The 22,948-nt window shown below is 48.7% G+C and overlaps 1 protein-coding gene and 2 long non-coding RNA genes across 10 annotated transcripts in view; 1 reads left to right on the forward strand and 2 right to left on the reverse strand.

Annotated features, from left to right (window-relative positions):
* Positions 1–5,766, reverse strand: part of QKI (QKI, KH domain containing RNA binding) — a 146,605-nt gene extending 140,839 nt beyond the window's left edge. For 4 of the 7 annotated variants that reach the window (XR_005079655.2, XM_037126026.2, XM_037126025.2 and 1 more), the window contains exon 1: positions 5,145–5,386. Coding sequence is in view for 6 of the 7 variants with exons in the window: in XM_037126026.2 (XP_036981921.1) it covers positions 5,145–5,286 (142 nt within the window). In the remaining variant the exon portion in view is untranslated. Of the gene's footprint in view, positions 1–5,144 lie in introns of all 7 variants that reach the window. The other 3 variants (XM_037126029.2, XM_053668716.1, XM_037126030.2) reach the window with 2 other exon arrangements.
* Positions 5,767–5,883: 117 nt separating this feature from the next.
* On the forward strand, positions 5,884–9,957 carry LOC128627967 (uncharacterized). The gene is made up of 3 exons (XR_008392271.1): positions 5,884–5,957; positions 6,286–6,331; positions 6,655–9,957. It is a non-coding gene; the product is annotated as an uncharacterized LOC128627967 (long non-coding RNA).
* Positions 9,958–16,582: 6,625 nt separating this feature from the next.
* LOC128627973 (uncharacterized) lies at positions 16,583–19,726 on the reverse strand. Of its 2 annotated transcripts, none has more exons than XR_008392277.1 (3): positions 19,504–19,726; positions 17,392–17,581; positions 16,583–16,668 (listed from the first exon to the last, which is right to left on the reverse strand). It is a non-coding gene; the product is annotated as an uncharacterized LOC128627973 (long non-coding RNA). The 2 variants fall into 2 exon arrangements; XR_008392278.1 differs by lacking the exon at positions 19,504–19,726 and adding an exon at positions 18,987–19,077.
* Between the last annotated feature and the right edge of the window lie 3,222 nt (positions 19,727–22,948).

The following is a 22,948-nucleotide window of genomic DNA, read 5'->3' on the forward strand; positions in this document are numbered from 1 at the left end:
CAAAACTGAAATATTAATTTTTAAGAGAGGTGTAAGCATTCCCTAAAAGTTCTCAGGAAGGAAAAATACCCTATTGCACTTTAAATTCACACTAAACTGTCAATGTCAAAAAAGAGGGGTCCAAGGAACTAAGTCCTGTCAATCATGTAAATAAAAGATTGGTACGTAATTCCATCTATGACATCATGACATAGGCCCACGCACCACCCTCATCCATTGGCCCTAAAACAGACGCTGGGCATCTTCACATCGCTACCACACAAACAGCAGAAAATTGCTCAGTGGGCTGTATTTTAAGTTATCAACAAATAAAACATAGCATTTCCCATCTCCAACAGAGAAAGTAAAGTTTTCCTGTAAGTACACCATAAGTCAAAGGAATTGTATTAACTACATGGAATTTTTGAAGTATGTTAAAATGTAGTTCCATTCCAGTCAGAGTATAAAAAGCTGCCCCTATGATCAAACTGATATAATTCTTTTAAGCAAACAAAAAAGTCAAAATACAAAGCAAAACAAAAACCTTACATATCTAAGTAAACTGGCCTCAAAGAAAAGGAGTATCTGAATCATGCCCCATCAAGACAAGGTCAAACAGAGGGGTGGGGGTTAGCCCCCTTGGATCTTCTGTTGCAGAAAACTATTTCCCTTACAAAGCAAACCAAAACCTTCTGTTCTTATGGAAAAAGGGTGCACTTCAATCAGCTCCAGGACAGTGACTTCATGAACAGCTAGTAACAGAAATATATTGGAAAAAAAAAAAACATTTAAAAAGTCAAGGTACCTTGTTTTCACTGATATTCTCAAAGCCGTTTAAGAAAAGGTGCTCATGCCAAACACACTAGCAAATGCTATTAGCAAAGAGACCTATCTCTATTAACTCAATTACATTACATCTTTGGGAGCACAGCTTTTACTGCAAAACATACAAATTGGATAAAGTGAAGAAAAAGGAGTCACCTTCTACCTCATAGTATCTAAATACACATGCTGACTGTGGGGGAATTAAGCTTCAAAAGCCCAGAACGAATGTTGAGTAAATGACCTAAGATCCAGACTATATCCATTATTACCTTATACAGCTGGGACCCCTCCTGGGTGAGGAGTGACAAGGATAATGGAAAGAACAACCCATTGTAAACACTGGCTTCCTTCTTACTACTAGCTCAAAGGGTTGTGCATAAATGCAAAATCTTTGCTCCAAAAAAACACATTAAAAAAAAAAACCAGATTAATTGCTTTAGGTAAAAGCTATTTATCACAGATATCGATTACTGTCAACAGTCTTTCTCAGGAAAGAAAACCCTAAAATTGTAATAAATGTATATAGTGAGAAGCCTCTCAATACTAACAAATAGCCACTTAATTTTCAAACTCCCGGTAATTGCAGACAAGCAAGATTTCTCAAAAAAATAATTTTGAAGTATTAGAAAACTGAAGTATTAGAATACAGTTAACAATGAAATGAATGCACAATAAGAGGAAATAAACATCAACGTGGAAAAATGTTAACTAGCAAAGGTTTTAATTTAAAATATTTTCCCTCATTTTTAAGGAACAGCAGAGTAAGTTGAGGTCAAAAAGAAAATATATCATCTCCCACCAAAAAAAATGGCCAGGAGAAAATTAAAATGCATTTTTCAAACCAGTAATGCAGAATCTAATATAACATATTTGTTCACTTTTTCTACACCACACACTAATTTTTCAGATATTCACAATAAAAAGATTTAGGCTGGCCTTCTTCATAAACCATAGTATGTGTCTGTTAATTTTCACTATCATCAGTTTTAGCCTCCCCCCTCTGCCTAAAAAATAAAAACTCAAAATCTGATTTTAAAATCTCTACCTTTCCATTTTCCTTTATTTTGGATTTTTAAGTCAAATTGATTGTATTTTTCAATAAAATTATTCTCTATTCTAAATTGCAATACTTCATAAAACAGTTTTCATTCAAGTACTGTTGTTCCTTAGGTTTCCCTTTCATAACAAAGGTTTTTTTAAAAAAACCTTATAACTAACTACTCTTTCCTATGCATGATTCCAAAGTTCAATTGAAAACTTCTGCCTAAAGAGAGCAGTTTAAGACTGTAAGACTTCGGTTTTATCTACAATCACCTCTTTCTACAATGAAAGATTCTTAAATATTGGAATTATCCACAGAATTTACATCCACTATATCGACTGTTCCAATCCTGAACGTACTAACAACTTTAAAAACCACCAGGTTGACAGTGGGTGGGAGGAAAGTCTAAGAACCATCCCACCTCCCTCTACTCCCCCCACAAAAGACGGTCAGTCCATAGTCAAAATGTAAGCTAAAGGTTAACCTGAAATGGAATTGAAATACTCATCTAAAGCATTCAGGTATTATAGATTAAGAAAATCTACTACAGCTAAATCTCAAATTTGTACCCAGCCAAATAAAAATTCTCAAACTGACAAGGAAAAATTTTTAAACTAACTTTTGAAAAATATTCTAAAGCAGAACTTCAAAAATACGATACACTCAATTTCTGTAAACAGAAATTTTGGTTACCATGACTAAACCATAACTAACCATCATTTGGTTAAATATTCAGTTATCAATAAATACATCTACTGTAACTAAGTACAGTATCTTAACTTGATTAAAATAATCACTAAAATGTGCAGTTTTATCTAAATATAAAAAGAATTTTTCAGTAAATCCTATGGACAAAGGAAAATGTAATTCCCAACCTCGTAAGTCATGATTAATTTGTTTTGGACAATGACAAGCCACAAAGGGGCAGGGCACAACTTGCCAAAGTTCAGAATTAAATAATCTGGCACGGAAAAACAAAATGATGTACTTCAGAAACCAATTTTTTTTCTTCAGTCAAATTAAGTTTATAATAAGGCTAACAATTACAGGAAGCAGCTTATCCCACACGAAGGAACAGCCCCTTTTCCTGCCTGTTTGTACTGATTAAAAGAAGTATCGAACTTCCTAGTCATTCTATGCTGTCCATTTTCAAGATCCACACAGAAGCCCTCTTGATGCTGGGGAGCTGGAAAGGCTAACACAGGACAGACCAAGACCAACGGAAAAAAAAACATTACAGTGAATATATACACACTACTATTCAGAATGTATCACCCTCAACTAGCTTTCCCCCTGCATTTAAACCAGAGAAATAAACCAATGTTCGTTAGAGATAATCACATACTGGAATTCTAGATTCCGAAAATTAAATGATCAAAGCTAAAGGTTAAAAACTTTCTAACGGAGAACCAATGCTGAATTATCATTTAGAGGTTTTAAACCAACATAATATAAGAGCATTAGAGAGCTAATAAGAAAAATTTACTTTTTAAAAATAATATGCATAAGATGAAAATATTTTCAAACTTGTTTTTATCTTATGCCATTTGACTGAATTCAACGTTTTAATTCAAATAATGCAATTTAACTCTAATCCTAAATACGTCATAACCTATTTTCATTTTAACGTCTATAAAGGATTCCTTCTAAACAGCTGTTCTTAAAGGGAAAAAAAAAAACAGAAATTTTATTACTACTAAAACTCTTCACCGAAATATGCCCAGTAGAAAATAATAGCATCTTTCTCAAATGTGATAAAATTGTCCCAATTTTTAAAAGTACTATCAATGCTTGTAAATACATGTATGGACACGAAATGACAGATGAAATGCTCTATGATTTAAGTTCCAACTAAATTTAATACAAGTGAGGCTCTTAGTACGTAACACATTTTGCTCCCAACGTTTCTATTTTAAAAACAATAACTGGCGCCCCTTAGCGCTCACATTTAGAAATGCCCGACTCAAGAGTTCCAGCGTTTTTTTTCTTTTGACATTCCAGAAAGTTTTCTGCCTCCACAATCTTTCAAAGGCCAACACAAACAGGAGAGGCAGAACCCCCTTAAAGGGGCAGCTCGGCGCCGCCGGGCGCAGCCAGGCGCAGCGGGCGGGCGGGCCGCCCCAGCAGCCGGAGCCCGTTCCGGGGCGGTCGCGGCTGCGGTCCACCCCGCAGGCAGGGACCAGAGCTCGGCAACGCCGGCTCAGCACTTTGGAAACTGTTTCTGTGACTTTCCTGACAACAAGGCTCCTGGGAGTCTTCTTGGGCCATCTTTCGCCACAGAAACGTTTCCGGTCTTTTGTTCTTCGGTGACGTTCCAACTCTCTTAAGCTTCGGGTTTCTCTTCCCCAGTTCTGTCCAAATTCTTGTGAAAAATCTAAAGTGTACTGTTGCTCTCCAAAAAACACACTTTTCCGCTTTATTGGAACAGTGCTCCTCAGCCGCCGGCCAGAAAAGAACCCAGGCCCGTCCGTGTGCAAAGCGGACTCGGGCCGGCCCTCCGGTCCCCGCGGCGCCCAGGGCGTCGCAGCCCCGGGACTCGGCGGAACGGCGGGCGGGCCGGCCGACCTCTGCGCGCCGCGCGCCCACAGCTGTGCACCGGGGAGGCCGCTGGGCCGAGCGCCGGGCCCCCGGGTCGCCCTCTCGGGGCGGCGGCGTCCGGGCGGCCCTCCGCCGAAGTTCCCAGAAACTCGGGCTGCGCGCGGCGGCGGCCTCGCGGTATTTCGTGCTCGCCCCCCGCCCTCCCCCCGGGAAGTTGGACTCCCAAACAGTTCTCGCTTCCCCAAACAAAAGGACACAAAGTGCTTCCCGCTGTCATTTTGTGCTCGCCTTCGGCTACAGCCGCGTTACTTTCGCTCTCCGGCGGAATTCCTCCAAGTGAGCCAGCCGCACGCGGCTCCCCTCGAGTGTATCCACAAAGTCCCACAAAACACAGCCCCCCGGACCCGCGCGGGGGGGCTCCCGCCTTCCCGGGAGAGACCCCCGAGAGCGGCCCGCGCCGGTGTCCTTCAGGCGCCCGGGGCGCGGGCCGGGCTCCTCCCGGGAGGCCCGCGGAGCTCACCCTGCAGCCTCGCCAGCTCACCCGCCGGGGCTGCGCGAGGTGCGGGGTCCCGGGTCCGGGGTCCGGGGCGCGTCCCTCCCGCTCGCCAGCCCCGCGAAGCCGTCTCCGCGCCCTCTCCCTGTGCCCCGCCCCAGCCTCTCGGTCCCCGCCGACCGCGACCTCCGCGCCCTCCCCGCGCGCCGGCGGGCGTCGGGTCCCGGGAGCGGGGAGCGGGCCGCGGGGGCCGGAGCGGCGACTCACCTTCGTCCAGCAGCCGCTCTAGGTGGTTGAAGATCCCGCAGAAGTTGGGCAGGCTGCTCATGAGCTTCTTGTCGTTCATCAGCTGCATCAGGTAATCTGGGGTGGGCTTCGGCTTCTCCTTCGTTTCCATTTCCCCGACCATATTCCAGGCTCCGCAGCTCACTCCGCCCGCCGCCGCCGCCGCCGCCGCCGGAGAGGGAGGGAGGGGCGGGGAGCCCCGGCTGCCGGCCGCTCGGGACTCGGCGTCCCGCTCCGCTTCGCTCCCGCGCCGGGCGGCCGGACCGCGCGCCCTCCCCGCCCCCGCAGGCACTTTCCGCCGCGGCTCCGCGGCCGCCGGCTCGGCGCGTCCCTCTCGAGGCCGGCAGGGGAGGCGGGTCTCCGCGGGCCGAGTGCGAGCGCGGGCCGCTGGGCGCCGGACGAGGAGGAGCCGAACCGCCTCTCGCTCGATCGCTCTCTCCGCTGGTCGCGCCCGCTCAGCCGCCGCCGCCTGCGCCGCGGGCTCGGGGTCTCTCTGGGCTGGTCCCTGCCGCGGCCGCCTCTGCCTCTGCCGCTGCCGCCGCCGCCGCCGCGCTCTGACTCCGCTCCTCCTCTTCCTCCTCCTCCTCGCCGCCGCCTCCTCCTCCTCACTCACTTGGCGGCGGAGTTCGCCTCAGTTCAGGCGGCGCTGCCAGCGGCGGCGGCGGGGGAGGGGCGGCGGGCGGGGAGGGCCGGGGGCGGGCGGCGGGCGGGGCCGCGCAGGGCGGCCGTTAGCGGGGCGGGCGGCACGCTCCGCCCCCCGCCCCGGGCCGCGGCCGTGCCTCTCCCTCCCGCAGGGTGGGTGCTGCAACCCGGCGGTGCGCAGCGAGCTGGGCCGGGGTGCCGGGCCGGGGTCGCCACCCCGGAGCGGACGAGAGCGGAGGGAGGGGCCGGTGTGGGGCGCCTGGTGGCGGTGCTGTCGACGGGGGCGGGGGCTGGCGGGCTGTGGCAGTAGGTGACGGGGACTCCCAGCCCGACGCGCCACAGAGCGCCAGGACTGCTCTAGCTGAGGCCCGGCCCCATTCTCCCTTCTCGTTACTATAGTTCTTTAAAAAGCTCTCATCGCCCTCCCTGCCAAAAAAAAATATACATATATATATTTTTTTAACGTCCTGTTGCTTCACAGGGGACTTTCGTGGTGGGCGTCACGTGGTCCGACACGTAGCCGTAAGGTGCGAGAGCGCGTGCGCGCGTCTAGGCCGACGGCCACGCCCCTTCCGAGGGTCGCCCCGCCCCCACCCGGGCCCAGCCTGCAGTGGGGGGATTTGAGGGGCCTGGCGTGCGCCTGCGTGGGGCAGGGGCAGGGGCGGGCCCAGCCAGGGAGGGTGCGCACACGGAGGACGAGGGAGGGGGAGGTATGCGGGCCTTTCAGCAAGAACCGCGGCTCTGGGTGTGGGGCCCGACGGACCCCGAGGGGCGGGGACGGGAAGCCGAGAGGTCTGTACTCTGAGGCACTCGCTGCAATCATTTGTGCGGCCCCTTTTCGCCTTCGCAGGACTTGGTCACGGCGGGCTCCGACTGCTACTGTGTCGTTGGTGGGACCGCACGACGATCTCTCCAGCCCTCGCTCCCCCATCCTGCATCCCTGCGGTTTCCTACGGTTCCTAGAGCCGCGCGGTGGGAAGGAGCCTTAGGAGTGGCGGGTCCCGCGTGGGCGCGCCTTGTCTCTCCGACGGCATCGCCGCTGTCGGTGCAGTGGCCTCTCCCGCGGCCGGCGCGCCACTAGGGACAGGGCGTGCTTTGTTGCCACATCCCGTTAGTCCGAGATCCATCCACGGTCCGGAGCAGGCAGCGCGGTGCACGAGATTCTGAGTCTGTGAATGGCGTTCGCAGTGTTTTGTTTCGTGATGGCAGCGGCATCCAGAAATAAGATAGCATCGGCATCCAGAAATAAGATACGGCCGCAGTAAAGAAATAACGAGCATGTGCCCAGTTGAAAAGCGAAAGTCAACATTTCTGTTTGCAAATTGCAGAAATAACTATACAGTGGACTAGAGGGTTTGCCAAGCAGTATGATGGATTTCAGATATTTAGGTTAATCTGGGAAAGAATTTTCTGAGCTGAAGCAGTTTAGTTGTCTTTGGAATGTTACCAATCACTAAATCTGCATTTTATTGCAAGCCCTTTATGACGTGTACAATTAATGAGATAAAATTATTTACTATCACTGACCATTGTGAGAGTTACTCGTGCCTGAGATTTTTCTTAATCTTGTCGACTGTTAACTGAATTTGCTCCAACAAATTCCTAGCAACACTTTTTAAGACTGAATCGCATTGAAGATACTAAGTTTCAAACAAATACTCTTTGAGAGTAGCAAGTAATTTCTAGCCTGTTCATTTGAAGAACGCAGAGTGAGTTCGTTTTCAAAATTAAGCTACTTTGATAGAGGAAATGGAATTGCCTTGGCAGGCAAAGTTAAAAACATTTAACCCCCAAATTTTAAGTTATCCAATATTCATCACTGTTAAGAGCCATAAAATATTCGTGTACTGATTACCTATTTAAAGGATGAATTGTATAAATATAAGGAATAATTATTTCACAAAAAAATCTGTCTAAACACTAAAAGTAAGGTATGCTTTTTCAGTATTTAGCAAAATGGTTAGTTTCAAAGGGTTTAGGTAGTAAATTACTTATTTGATATGCGAGTGTAAAAGATTCAATCCCCCTTTTTAATTGGTTCACTTCTGTATTAATCCTCCAAGTGCTGTTTTTAAAGGAGTTACATATATAAATGCTTTACATATATCTCATTTAATCTTCAGCTTTCTGGCTTAGGTTGTGCTGTATCCCCATTTTATACCACAGGAAACCCAAGGAAAAGAAGGTTGAGTTACTGGCCCAAAACTACAGCTCATGAGCACTGGATCTGGGATTCAAATCCACTTACACTTTATGCAAAGCCCTTGTTCTTTACCCATCTACCAGCCCTAGCCAGTAAGTCACATCAAACCTTTTGACTGTTTGACCATTTTTTGACCCATGGGAACTGGAACATCATAGCTCACCCAGCTAAGCCAACCAGGTCAGATTTAAAGAACCATGTGAGGCAGTAATCATTTCCGTTGTATTAAATCCCTTATGGTTGCAGCATTTGCTAAGAGTTACTATGCATTACCTTTTCAAATACACACTTAGCACATCACCTCTGCTCACAGTTCTTTTGTTACCCGTTTTCAATTTAAAAAAACAAAACAAAACCAGAAGGCCTTACCAAGGCCTGTAGCCCCACATGCTCTGACCCCTGCTGCCTTGCTGACCTCCTGTCCACCTCTCTTCCCCTTTCACAGTGGTCTGTAGGCCCTGGAATCCCCTCCCCCATCCTTAAACAGGCCAAGCAGTGGGACATGGGGTGTCTAGTACAGATGCTTGGAGGCTTCCTGGCTAATGTGGGCTGACTGTGTTTAAGGGGAGTATGCCCCAAGCTTCCCTTCCTCAAGCAGGTCTTTCTACTAAAAATCTCTAAGGATAAGGGGGAGCACAAAACCCCTGGTTGGTTGGGCTTTGCACTTGGAGTTTCCTCTCTCTGCAGCGCTTGCCCTGCACACCCTCCAGCCTGCCTCCAGGGGTTCTGCCACCAGAGCTGAAGCAGTGTAGAAATGTACAGGGGCACCCTTGTTATTGTCTGCTGGCCCTCCTTTTAACTCTTCCCACAGCATTTACTTCCTCCTGACACGGGATCTATGCATGAGTTTGTCACATCCCCCTCCCCGTAAGCCCCATGAGAGTGAGGACTTTTATTTTGTTCTGTTTGAAATTCCCAGCTCCTAGAACAGCACGTGGTGTGTGTGGGTGCTCATTAAAAATACGTTCAAAAAGGGCAGTAAGCACTTGTTATGCACTAGGAACTGTACAAAATCCTTACCTACATGACTTCATTTAATTTGCACAGTAGACATTCCAGGTGGGCATGAGTGCACCACCTGCGATTCCCTGCCTTTTCTCTGCCACACTGCACCTGGGGCATTGCAGGCCCACAGTACACCGCTCACCACCCTGCCTGTAAGTGCAGCGAGAATGCAGAAGTTCCTGGGGTACATCTCTTGTCTTCGAGAAGCTTAAAAATTAATGTGGGAAGACAAATGACATTAGTCCAAATATGACACATGACCTTGGCAGGTTGCCGTGTGCACACAGTATGTGTGGGTGAGCTTCCCATTGAAGATCCATGTAACTTTTCCCATGAAAATGTTCTAATGTGCTGACCCTAAAAATGGTTCCATAGCTAATATCAGTAATTAACCACAAATTGTCTTAAATTTGATTTTATTTGATTATTGCTATTCTCTACATTTAAAATTTTAAAGTTGTGGTATTCCAAGCATTCTTTCACATCACCATGAAGTTCTTGCAAGAACAAAAATGTGCCTTGGACTTAAGAATCAATGTTTGATAGCTTTTTGTTCCAACTGTTCTTTCTAAAAATCTTAATCCTTGAATATTTCTAAAAGGGAATAGTCATTCCCAATTTCTTTGTAAACTAAATCTTGGTTTATTGTGTTAATAGATTTGTCAAGACTTCTTTTAAATTGTGGGGTGGCTGATCGAGTCTGTTTAAAAGGTTGAAATGATACATTTTAAGTGTGAACATCTTCATTGACAAATACAGTCCCTGTCATTAACCCTGAGACACTCTGGGGCTAAGCCAGGTGTCAATGTGGCACACACATGGAGAGTTAACCAGTGACAGTGAATGCCAAAGACAAAACGCTGTCTGCGTGGAAAGGAGCACTGCCTTCCAGGCCAGAGCCACGCAGGCTGCTTGGGGCCCTGGGCCTGGAAGAAGTAGCTTGAGTGCAGTGGGGGCGGGGCGGGGGGGTGGACACACGTAGCCGAGGCCGAGTGCCAGGCTTTCGGGTGGGAGTTTCCTGCACGACTAGTAGGTGCCAGATTTTGGTCGTTCTCCAATGTCAAGCTGAAGTGTGCACAGAGAAGAGACATAGGGTTTTGTTTTTTTTTTAACACAAGGAAATTAATAAAATAGTAACATGGATTCTGTTCGGTGAGGCACGTTTATATCTGATGGGGCAAACAGAACATTGGTCATGAGAGGCACTGCTCTCCACTGTCATACCGATCGGGTGCCTTTCCAAACCACGGACACGTTTGCAGATGCAACGCTAACGTTTAGCTTCAACCACTGCACAGCAGTTAGATATTAACTGGCCGGGTCAGGTTTCTACTCATTTGACCCCAAAGGAAACTTTAGAGGTAAAAAGCTTCTCAGCCAAGAGGCAGGCCCTTGTGCCATGTAATCCAATCCTCATTCCACATTTAAACAGAAACTTTGACTTGAAAATAATTGTCTGTTAGATACAGGAACATGAGAGAATTAAAAATACATTTTATTTTGATCAACTTTCGGGCCGATTCACAGTTTTATGATTGCAGAACAATTTTCATAGTGTTTTCCTTGGTCGGGTTGATTTGTTGTGTTTTTCCTTCAGGATTACTCTGTGATTTGCTTTTTTAACATATTAAAAATGTTAATAGTTTTTGTGTTAGTTTTAAATAACTAAGGTCAGAAAACATTTTAGGAGCAAGGGAAGTATCTATTTGTGTCCTAGACCTTTAATCAAATGCCACTACTCTTTACTAAAATTCAACTGACACCTTAATGTTGCATTTTCCCAGTAAGTTCTGTGTAGTCTTGCTTTCTAGACAGAGCTCCAAGGGGGACCAGGGAGACGGAAAGAGGGCTCCTCAGGTGTGAGCTGACGGAGTGTCCTGCCACGCCAAGTTCACTGTCATCCCCATTTACAGACAAGAAGCCGGGCTCAGAGGGCTAACCAAGTGATGTGCCTCCTGTGACACAGCTAGTGAATGGTGGGGACAAGAGTCAAGCCAGACCTTCTAAACCCTGAGTGGTTTACAGCACGATGCTGGCCCTTTCTGTCATTTAACCCCGTGGACCCCAAGAACTGCGACTTTGAGTGACGAAAATACTGTTTAGAATCCTTTTTTCAGTGTTCTAACCAATAAGGGTGTTGAATCTTTTTGAGCAGAAAGCTCTGTTTGCTCATTGAAATACTGCTGGTGTCACATAGAAAGAGGTTACTGTGCTGGGTATAAAAAGGCCATATTAGCCTATCCTAATGAGCTGTGTAACTTGGAGTGAATCACTCAGTGTCTCTGAGATTTGAACCTGGTAATCTTGGAAGTCTTTCTGAGTTCTGTGATTCTGAATAAGATGTGCTCGTCCATATCAGCAAGTTGACATTGTAGTAATTTAATTTCCGTGCTTAGGATAACCTTGTGTATACATATGTGTGGTCACGTAATGGCAATAAGAAATGTATTCTAAAATCGCCAGTGTTCAATTTTGCAATCCTCATTGAAATAAAAAAAAATTATTTATGGATTTTTATTTCTCTTGGACAATGCATTTGACTGAAAATGTTACATTTTTATAATTTCCAAAGGATTAAACCAAATCCTTTTTTTGAAACATATTGCAACTTAATAAAAAGCAGAGCACTAAATCGCATCCAGAGCTCCCAGTGGAGAAACCCACGCCCAGGAGAACAGGAAAATCCCTGGACTGTAGAATTGTCAGCTCTTATTTTAAAAATGCTTTACAAGAGGTCTACTTTCAATAATTACTTGTTTGAAAAAAAGAAAGGAAAAAAGCACACAGACATACTTGGGCTCGGGGAAGGGCGAGCTGCGTGAGCCGCTCTCAGCCCAGAAGGCCGATCCGAATGAATGGTAGCCCCTGGAAATCCTCGCTCCTGACCCAGGGAGACGAGCAGGAGGAGGGGCCTCAGCGGTTGCGCTGTGGGGCCGCTTGCGCAGTATGATTCCGTGGCTCCTGAGAAGTGGCCTAGGATGTCAGATGTGCCCCCTGGGGCCGGGCCGAGCGTCTGTGGTCTGCTGAGCCCCCGCCGGGTCTGAAAGGGAGCGGCTCTTGTTTTAACATCGAAGGGGCTTGCGCAGCAATGGTGTTTTATCAGAATCACGTTATTCCGTATTTGGATTTAAGATGAAACATGATTGCTCTCGCAGCGCTGACATTCAGCCAGGACACACCAGCACAGCTTTATCCATGTGCAATTCCGAAGCATTTCCACGTCACTCAGAGCAGTGACCGCGCTTAGCTGCCCGGCCCAGCCCTTCCCTCCACCCTCCAGACCCCGACCCTCGGCCCCGAGCGCATTCCTGCCCTGCCAACTGGAAAAACAGTTTGAATGTTGCCTCTGTTGCTGCCAGCTTATTTACATGTTTAGGAAGTTGTTTACTTCATATCTTCATGTCTATTAAACTGAAGTTGACTATTTTTTCTAATTGCAACTGAAATGAGTTTTCTTCTCTCTAAAATACACACAGGTTCTTTGGGCATCTAGCCAAACTCAGAAAGAAGATTTGCTGCAAGTCATACCCACCCAGTTTACAATGAAATGCCAGAGTCTCTGGTTTTACTTTCTGTTTTGCCCCGAATGAAGTTTTTAGGAGCAGGTTGTTGCCAGAGCTGACACACGGTTAATCACCCTCCTTGCGGGGGACTCTTTGCTTCCTGCCAAGTCAGCCCTTGGTTCCGCCCTCTCCCGGCCCGGGAGCCGTCCTGTGACTGCGCTGGACTCTGCGGGCCGCACCGGGGAGGCCAGAGTGTCCCGGTTCCTGGTTCTTCTGCCCGAGCCCATCTGGAAGGATGGGTGACGTTCCAAAGATCTCTGAGGGCCGCCAGCTTGATTAACTGGCAGTAATTACACTCGAGTTCTCCTCAGTATTCGCTGGTAGTAAGCATCAGTTTTCTAGTTGCAAAGAAGATGTAGCAGTAAAATGAGCAACACCTTTGGTTTGTAAGTTCTGAAATGGGTGGGAGGAGCACTGTTCCTTTAACAGTTCTGTGCATAGGGCAGGCTGGACTTAGGGCGTGGTGGGCAATCGCAAGCCCCAGCTGGAACAGACAACAGGAGGGGCCCTCCCTGTGCCGAGATCCCGTCTCGGTCAAGGAGCAGCAAGACCATGAGGAGGAAGTCAGAAACACTCAAGTGTTAAGTTGTGAAATGAAGGAAGAGAAGGCTTGGGGGTCACAGAGTTCAAAGGCAGGCCTATAAACTGTCCCATCAGCGGACATGCTAGCTCCCTCTCCAGCTGCCCAGTACTCGTGGGCGGAGGCAGCAGGCCCTTCTCCGCGCCAGCTTCCTTGGCCCCTGGAGACCTACAGCCAGACTTGACTTTCTCCTCTCCCTCAGCTGACCAGGTTTCGACATCTCCGCCGGTCCAGCGCCTGATTTCGTGATGGCACACTTTCCCTTAATCAGACGGCTCCAGCCAGGTCCCTGTGTAGAGAACACACACTGAGTGAGGACAGCAGCAGGCAGCTGACTTGGTATCAGGCTGCTGAGCACCGAGCCTGGGGGGGGAGGAGGCCTGGACAGCTGGTGTCCGGGGACCACTTCCTCCTGCACTGTGAGGTGATGATCTCTTGGCCCCCCTGCATAACTGTGCCTGCCACGCCACAGAAATGCTGTCATCACGGGGGATGCAGATGGACTGTCTTTGAACCCCAGCAGTGACAGAGTCCAAACACCTTCACAAGAGCTGGCTGGTCCCGGGAGGAGGCAGCTGGGCACAGGGGTCTGGAGCAGCAGCCTCAGACGTCCTGGGTTCATACCTTGGTCGTGCCATTTAACTACCTATTCCTCTCTCTTCTCACCTGTAAAAGGGGTAACACCACCTAGGGATGTTCCCAGGGCAGTGTGGGTAAGTAACAGGAAGGGCCCCGCAAAATCTCTGGCACACAGTGAGCTTTCAGCTCACAGGACTGTTTTAAACACTAGAGTAAGGCTTGGAGACAGCTCATTTTTACCAATGCGCCCGACTTTTAGACTGGGTATAAATATCTTAAATTGAAAATGTATCCACAAGGCTGAAAAGTAGCCAGTCATCAGTTTCCTCCGCTTCCTACTGCGCAAACCATTTCCTGTTCCCAGGACTGCTGACACTGGGAAGTAAAGGACAAACAACTCGAGGAAGAGGAGCCTGGGCCCCGGGCTCACTGTCTGGTTGGCGGCAGCGATGGTACATCTACTTCGGGCCCGGACCCCCCATGCGCTTTGGGACCCAGTGCTTAGCTGCCAGAAACAGCTCTGGAGCTGGGGGGCAGGTGTGGCTAAGGAGACGTTGCCTCTCCCCCCCCACTCCTGCCCTGTAGCCCCCGAGCTGGCAGTTAATGAAGGGTCCTGGGGAGATCACATCTTCCAGAAGGGCCAGGACCAGGGAGGCACCTGCCCCCGTGGACATGCAGGAGCTCCCGGGACACCTGGGTCCAGTCCACTGTCGTGTCCCAGTGTGCTGACGCAGGGGGTAAAGTGGGAGGGGCCAGCACCTGGGGCTGCATTAGGCCCCGTCAAGGGCTTCCTGCAGTGCCCGGCAAGGGCAGGTGCGTGAGCCTGCTCTGCAAAACTATGCTGTCTACATGGCCACAGACATTTGGTAAGCAAACCAGTGAGCCCTCACCTCCCCACCGTTTAAAAAAATCAGATTCCATGGGGAAAAACATGTCATGCTTTGAGGAATTTAACACCAGAAAGCTGTCTGTGAGGAAACAGTTGCACTCACTCTCCCACGTGGCCTCTGCAGGTCGGTTCCATGAGTCACACATGAAGCAGAGAGGACGGTGACAGCCCTGGGTTCCTGGGCCGTCCCTGAAGCAGGCTGATTGCTCCGGGTGAGCTCCCAGAAGGCCTAGATCTTCAGCCAAACTACATCTCTGAGCCCCCCGATGTCTGTTACCCAGCACCTGCCACCAGCACCCAGTGCCAGGCCACACCTACAGCCTCCAAAAATGTGCCCCCAGAGCCAAAACTTCCTCTGCCTGGCTTTCAAGGCTTCAAAAGGAAGGCAGGAACACACAGGGAAACCAAGGTAGCTGAAAGGAAAAAAGAACCTTTGCAATAAACCATTTTGCAATTATGTTTCTGGCTTCCCGGGGAATCCCACACCCTCTCACACAGCGATGTTTAAGGAGACTCGTGTCTGCATCACGTGTTTCCTCATTGCAAAGAAGGCCTCTCTTCTTATCACTGGGTACCTGGGGGGTGATTCAATCTGAATTCCTGACCAAGGAAATTTCAATGAACATTTTCTTCTCAATATCTGCTTTTCTAGAAATGGCTTTATTATAACATGTACACAACAGCCATGCACTGAGGGTAATGTTATAGATCGCAGCAAAAAACAAAACAAAACAAAAACCCAAACGTGAGTCACCCATTTTTATGCCAGATTTTTTTCCCAAGGCAAAATCTTGCTCATGCCATTGAGCTGCCATGGGAATGACACCAGTCTGAGCTCAGGGCCTGGTGCTCCCTTTCGGTGCTTCCCCTCCCCCAGTCAGTCTCAAGTTCAGTCGCTCTCCTCTCTGCCTCTGCCTTTTCCCATTTTCTCTGTCTTCATGGTCAAGGGTCATTTCCTAGCAGCCCAACAGCCTCTCTCCACAGTCGCAGAGGCGCCTGGAGTTGTTTTAATCTTGCGACTTGCCGGCATGATGTGATAGCACTTTTTATTCATAAATAACATAATGTGTGCGTGTCGACACCGCAATGTGTGCATCCATACACACAATGTGTGCATCCAAATAACATAATGTGTGCATCCATAACCTCGCTCCTAATGTACATCATTGCACTTTCTGGCTGGAAACTTGGCTGGCGCTTTAACATGGCTTTATAAAAAATACTTGACGTGAGATTTCTCATTTGCGAACCCTTCATTGGCACTGCATCCAGTCATCTCAACTTTGTATGGCGATCATTAATGACGCCGCTCTCTAAAGGAAGTGAAGGGGAATTGTGTGAGGAAGAAAAGGAAGCAGGGAAAACATTCCCAAAGGATACATTTGCTATGGGAAGTGAGCCTAAGAGCAGCTTTGTTTTGAAGGCCCTAAACAGAAAAATCCCTCCCTTTGCCAGCCAGCTTAGGGTTTAGCTCATCTGTATGCCTGCCCCGTTGTGTCTCCATGGCTTCGTTCACCCTGCACACCCCCGGGTTCGAGTTCCGGCCCTAGAAGGCTTTAAGGTTCCGTGCCCTGTTTGAGATTGTTTGCAAGATAAGATCTGCATTGTTGAAGCAAAGATCCTGGTTTCTGTAAAATGTTAACCACAGGAAAATATTAGAAAGCATTTCAGAGAAGAAAAAAATAAAAGAGCCCCAGGACCTGCCATTCCCTTTTTTGTTAGAATCGAATCAAATGAGTTGGTCAACTTCACAAAACTAAAAACACTCACTATCTCTTTTTCCTCTTTAAGAGTCCAAAGGAGGCATCAGATCTGGGGAGGAAGTCCCGATGCCCCTGAAACCTCACAGCTTGTTCTATCTGGGCCTCATCCGCACAGCAGCCAGCAGCTTTCCAGCAGTTTCCACCAACTAGTTCGGGAGCCGTTGCTCACCCTCCGAGATGGCAAGCCTTGAGTGATTTTAGCTGTCAAGTGTCTCTGATGCCCAGATTCTTGCAAAGGGTATTTGCCAAGCTTGTAGTCATTCCTTCCTAAATTAATTTAATCTGTGATTGTACGAAAGAGGTAAGTGTGTATACTGGCTTCCCCCGATTGCTGGCATAAAATTCTGTCTCACACACATCCTTCTTGGGCCTGAGAGTTAAATTCTAGAAGTGTCCAAAAACGGCCCCACCCCCTCCACCCGCTGCACCCAGCCTTGCCAGCCCCAGCCCCTCTCTGCCCACTTCTCCTTTCCAGCCCCTCCCACTGTGTGTCTGAGGCCCGCCACGGGAGAACGCGGCTTCTCCACACCCCTCATCCCTCCAAAACAAGCAGAAGTCAGAACAAGGCCAGAGGGTTTTAGTTAGGGAAAGGCCAACGTTTTAAAAATGAAGGACATTGGGGAAATGACAAGGCTGGTGAAGAAGCGCGGAGAAACCCAGCAGGGTCCCCTCCTTGATATTCCTGTGGAGACCAGTCAGCTGCTGAGATAGTCCCCAACTACTCTTGCTGAACTTTCTGGAGTTACAGGTCCCTGGGCACCTTCTCTGTCCCTGGGGCATGCTGCCCTCGCTCTTGGAGAGGGGTCCAGGCCCAAACTCTGACCCTCTGACAGAGGAATCCCTTCTCCTTCCCCTTCCAGGCTTCTCCCTTGGGTTTTAGGCTACTCGTTCTGACCTTCAACTTGCTACCATGGCCCCTAATGGAGCAGCCTGGTTGAGCACGCAGGGATCTGACTGCCCCTCCTCCTGCACCCAACACATCCCCACCCGGCCATTAGCACTCACCAGGCAGTTGCTGCTCTCCACATCCAGGCTGTGGGTCTCCGTGTCACTGAATTAAAGCCAGCCCAGCCAGGTGACACAACGATGATGAGAAGCCCTGGCGCTGCTGTGACGCTGGGCGGACAACTGATCTCAGCAATCCTCAGTTTTCTCTGCTGCACGGTGGGGACACCAATACCCACTTGGCGGTGTACTGCGCAGATGAACCAAATCAATGGTTGTAAAGCCCTTAACAGGCCTGGAATACTCGTCTAGCAATGGCCCACGAAGCATTAGCTATTACTATTATTAACACCCCCTGACCACTTTTTGGTGGACTCTCTGTGTCATGCATGAGGTGGGGCACAGGCAATACAAAGGGAGTAATTGTCAAGGCAAGTCAACCAAAAATGACAAAGCAATGGAATTGTGCGTTCAGCCCTTGAAGAGTGTGGAGCAAGGAGCAGCTGACCACCCCCCACCCCGACCTGAGGACAAACACGGGGAAGGGAGGAAGGTAACCCGTGTGTCTGGCGGTCATGGCTGGGCCTGCCCAGCGTGAATTGGGCCGGTTCAGCAATTGCTCTCATGTAGCAAGCAGATCTGGGCTCCACTGCGGGCCCTTGGACCCAGCAGGGAAGAGCCTGCCGGAGGGCGTTGTCTCTGTGGACCCCCACCCACCCCCAGCCTCCGGGCTCTGCTCTGCTGAGGCGTGTCGCTCACACGATGCCCGCTGATGGCTTCCCGTGGGCTGGACACAACCTAGGCCTTTGCAGACTTCATCTCTCTTAGGGTCCCCGACAGCCCTGTGTGGTCATGTTGTCTTGTATCAAATCCTGGCTCCAACGATTTCTAGTTTTGCAACTTTGGGCAAGTTAAGTAACCTCCCTGGGCCTCTGTTTCTTGGTCTTCCTATGAGGATAATTGTCCCACCTGACAGGTTGATGCGAGCACTATGTCAGCTGAGAGACTCAGTGACTGTCATTAGCTTGCCACTGCAGGTGCTTCTAGTTCTCAACCCATTTGCAGAATTCTGGTGACTGACAAGGCAAAGCTTGATAGCGGTTCACCAGAATGTACTTCCTCTTCTTCCTGGGCACACAGCTTATCTTAATCTCCTACCTCTCTTAAAGTTAGGTGTGACCACGTGACTGAATTCTCATCAGCAGGATAGGAACTGCAGTGATGGGCCCCCCTCAGTAGGGCCTAGGCCTGGCCCAGAGTGGCCTCCCCTGCCCCCCAACAGAGTCTGTACCATTGGGGCCCACAGGACCGAGACTTGCTGAGGTTGTGGTCCCAGAAGGACTGCCCGCAGACCCCTTCACCTCTCCTTCCACTTAACTAAGAGACACGCACTCATCGTCCTCACACTGGTATGCATCGGCTAGCTGCCTGGCCGTCCTGACCCACATGACCCACATACACGAGCTCAAGGAAGGGCCAGTATTGCAGTGGACTGTTGGTGAGACAGTTGTCTATCCAGCTTATTCCCCTTCCTCGTCCTCCTTTCCATAAAACCTCCCCTGTTTCATGTGAGGTCTAGTGTGGCTTTGGTGTGGCCTTCCACCTCTGCCCCACCTGCAGGCCCCAGCACGGGCCTGGGCCTGCCCAGATGCTACCTTGCTGGGCCTGGGCAGGATCCTCCATCCTCGCTCCTGCTCCTGCTCCTGTTCCTGCCGACCCTCCAGCACCACAGGACCTCTCTTTGGACCGGAGGGCCGTGGTGTCAGGAAATGAGGATGTCGTAAGGACACAGTGGCCATGGTGCCAATTGCTGCTAGAGGGGACCTTCCACACAGAGGAAGGACCTCCCCGACATCATCTGAGCTCCCGAGTTGGCTCCTGTCTGGTTCCTCTTTCCCAGTTTCCTGGGTCAGGGACCCTCCTTTTTGGCTGTGCTGATTACAGCTGGTTTTACCTTTATTTGGAACTGTGAGTCGCCAGTTCTCCAACCTGTCCCCCCTCCCCCGTCCCTCGGGCCTCTGGCTCCGCACAGGCTCTCCTCCCCCAGCACTTGCCCTGAAAGCCGTCTTGATAATCCCACTTCACTTTATATAAAATATTAAAATCCCTTAAATAAACAGTGACAGTGACAGATGTGACTTCCACGGATGAAGAACAGTATCGGTCACTCACATGTGGTCTCGGCTGATAACGCTCACTCGGGGAGCCTGGCTGGCTGTGCTGTGAAGACCCCATCAAAACAAACCAGGTAGGACTACCCACAATTTTTTTAGTTGCACTTGTGGAGGTTGGAAATGAGTGTCCCTTGAACATGCCACCCAACAGGCAGATTATTTCAAACTGAAGCCAATTAAAGCCCAACAAATGGAGGAAGAGTTTTTACTTCCCCTTCTCCTTAAAGAGCTTCCGTAGAAAGAGCTGCTTCAGGAAGAGAAGCTTGGGGCATGGTCCCCTGCGGCATCGGCCAGGAAGCCTTCAAGCATCTGGGCTGGACACCCCGGGTCCCAGGGTTCCAAGGGGCCCAGCAGGGCTCCACCCACCCTGTGTGTGCGCGCGCTCTCTCTCCGCTACCCGTGAGTCGCCCACTCTCACTCCCCCGCCCTTTTCTCCTTTGTCCAAAATGTCACATGGACCCAACACTGCCCCACAGTCCTTGGAATTTTCATGCTTGTGCGAATTCCCCATGCGCATGTATTATAATCTGATTTTCTCCTGTTAATCAGCTGTATGTTGCTTAAATTATTCGACCAGCCAGAAAAACTAAAAGGGTAAGAGGAGAGCTTCCACTGTCCCAACACGCTGAACTTAAAGATTTCTTAAAGGAACATGAACTCGGGGATGGGGATTCCAAGTTCCCTCCATCTCATGCTGTTCTGGAGTAGGACTTGATCAACAATAATTCTTCGGCATGTTTTTTCACCTAAAGCAACATAGTCTGCAGCCCCAGGGGCCTGCAAAATGGGAGGTGATGGTAGACATTAATTTTTGCAGTTATTCAGGTTATCCTCCCAGACTTCAGTCTTCTGGTCAAGTACAGAACACCCCCCCCCCACCACCATTTGGTGGAAATGTCTGTATAATATCCACTTGTTTTGTCTCAAATAATGCCAGGATTACAAGGCCTTGATCTTAGAATTCTATTTTAAAATTCTTACTTAAACCAATTTCTTATGAAAATGGACAGTGTTAAAATGCTGCTAAACTTTTTACCGTTTTCTTTTGTTCTGGTGAAAACCAGGCCGGCCGTTTGACACACAGGTGGTTTTCCCACGCCCATTTCCAGGCTTCATGTTCCTTTGCTCAGCGAGACCCCTCTCAGGAGAACAGACTATTCTGACCGAAACTCATTTTATTTATCTTTGCCCTTGGTTACTGGGCCTTGCTCTGCAAACTCCCCCGCCCCTGCCCAGACCCTCCAAAATCAAGTGCCAGCAGTTCTGACTCCAAGGAGAGCCTTCAGGAATTGGAGCTTTAACAAACTCCAGTGCGTGCTGGGGGTGGGAGGGCCAGGGGTTATTGTTTCATGTGGACAGAGCTTCTGTTTAGGATGATGAGAAAGTTCTGGAGACAGAGAGCGGTGAGGGTTACACAGCCTGGAGAGTGAAGTCAACGCCACTGAACTGCGCACTTAAAAATGGTTCAAATGGTCAGTTTTGGGCATATTTTTGCCACAATAAAAAAAATCTTGCTCCTACTTCCTGTCGTGTATATTGGCACATATCACACTGACTGTACATGCTGTCCATAAGGAGAGCAGCAACTACCAAGAATGAAGAAGTCAGCCAGATATAAAGTGTAAAGCAATTTTGTTCCTTTAAAGACTTGTGAGCCAGGACAAAGCATACACATGCTTTGCCAGCGGTCTTCGGGAAGCCGCTCTGTTTGCTCATGCGCAGAAAAAAGCCAAGCCTGCCCTGGTATTGAGGAGAACAAGATAAATGGCCCCTGGAGACCACAGGGTTTGTATTCGAGTTTCCAGCACCTTTTCATCCTTTTGTCCCCTTCCTGATTCACATGCAGATTAACCCAGAGCAACTCCTCACTAAATAGGCTTTTTCACTCCAGTTTGGAAGGTAGAAGGAGCATCTAAATATTTATGAGGCTTTTTCTCCCGGGTTTATGATGCGCCCTTGTTGGAGGTGGAGGAATTACTTTAATGAATGCGTGCCTGCACACACCAACACAGAAACCAGGCAGAGGGGAAACACACACACACGCAGAGCTTTGTGGCACTCACCAAACAGTTCCCATGAAAAGGAAGAAAAGAAAGAGGGGGAGGAAGAGAGATTTAAAATCTGTTGCCAGGAGAGAAATAAATTGTACAGCTCAACACAAAAGCAAGAGCAAAGTTTCATCTTTACTTTCTGGAGTTTCAAATGTAACTGTTGTTCAAGTCGGTGCAAATGTGAAATAAAACATGGAGAAGAACAAATGAGAACGGCCCGGCCTGGCTTCTCCCGGTGACCACGGAGAAAATCAAGGACAGAGGTCATCAGAAAACAAAGAACAAACCTGCATTTCCTGTGCAGCTTTATGTCCCTTCAATCCAGATGATTTACATCTGAATCCATACAGCAGTGGTTTGCGTTTTTTTTTTGTAATCATATCCTTTTTCCTCTGTCTTTTCAGTGGCTTGCAAATACTGTTTTCATGTAGCTAAAAAGCACATTCCCTCTAAATGTGTTGTGTGAAATTGTATCTACCTGTGGCTCAGACTGTGAATCATCTTTAATTACGGGTCATCGTCATGATATTGTAATAGACAGAATAATGTATTTGCACACTAGAAGTGAAATGCAGACATATTAATGGCCTTAATATTGCTCCGCAGAACAGGTCACCTTTCCAACCTTTAACCAGCTCCCTACCCCCTTCCATTTTGTTCCCAGCAAAAACAGTGTACGGAGAAGTCAGTCAGAGCGCTGCCCAGGAAGAAAGTGGTGGTGGCTCTGTACGTATCTTTAATATTTGTGCAGGATAGTAGGTGAAAAGTGTACTTGAAAATATCACCCCTCACCCGGTATTTGTTTTCCTTGTAATCTCATGCTATACAGAGAGACAAAGGTGGCGTGTGTAAGTTTCTCAGATTCTCGCTGGATTGAAGACACACTGGGACCAGCTCTGGTCTCATCTTCAGAAGGAATAAAAAGATTGAGGAGTCCTGCCTCAGACCCCACCCAGCCCAAAGTGCTGCCCTGGCTGACAATGGGGAAGGCAACGTCCACGTGAGGAACATCTAAACCTGTACAGAACTTTTGCCAGTTTTTCTGAGCCAAACTGACCACAGTTTGCCAAGAAGCAAAATAGCAAGGGTTTGAGAAAATGCTCCTATGAATGGCAGCTGTACAGCCTATTTTATACATTATAATCAAAGGAGGTGACGTAAAGGGGTTAACGTGAAACCCACCAGTGGCAGATTAGGGAGGCGGAGGAAAGCGAAGTGGGACATCTCTAGGACTGGATGAAAGGTGAGAAGGATAGACACACACTTCTTTCACCCAGGTGTGTACAGGACAGGTCACAGTTGACACTCACAGCACACAGACTGGGTGGTGTGCCGGGAATAAGGAAACAAGGGGGGGATCGTGTGGTCCTTGCTCCAGTGAGAGGAGCCCCT

The sequence above is a fragment of the Artibeus jamaicensis genome, unplaced genomic scaffold (genome assembly GCF_021234435.1).
Source record: "Artibeus jamaicensis isolate MK-2021 breed Jamaican fruit bat unplaced genomic scaffold, CSHL_Jam_final contig_497, whole genome shotgun sequence".
Lineage (NCBI taxonomy): Eukaryota > Metazoa > Chordata > Mammalia > Chiroptera > Phyllostomidae > Artibeus > Artibeus jamaicensis.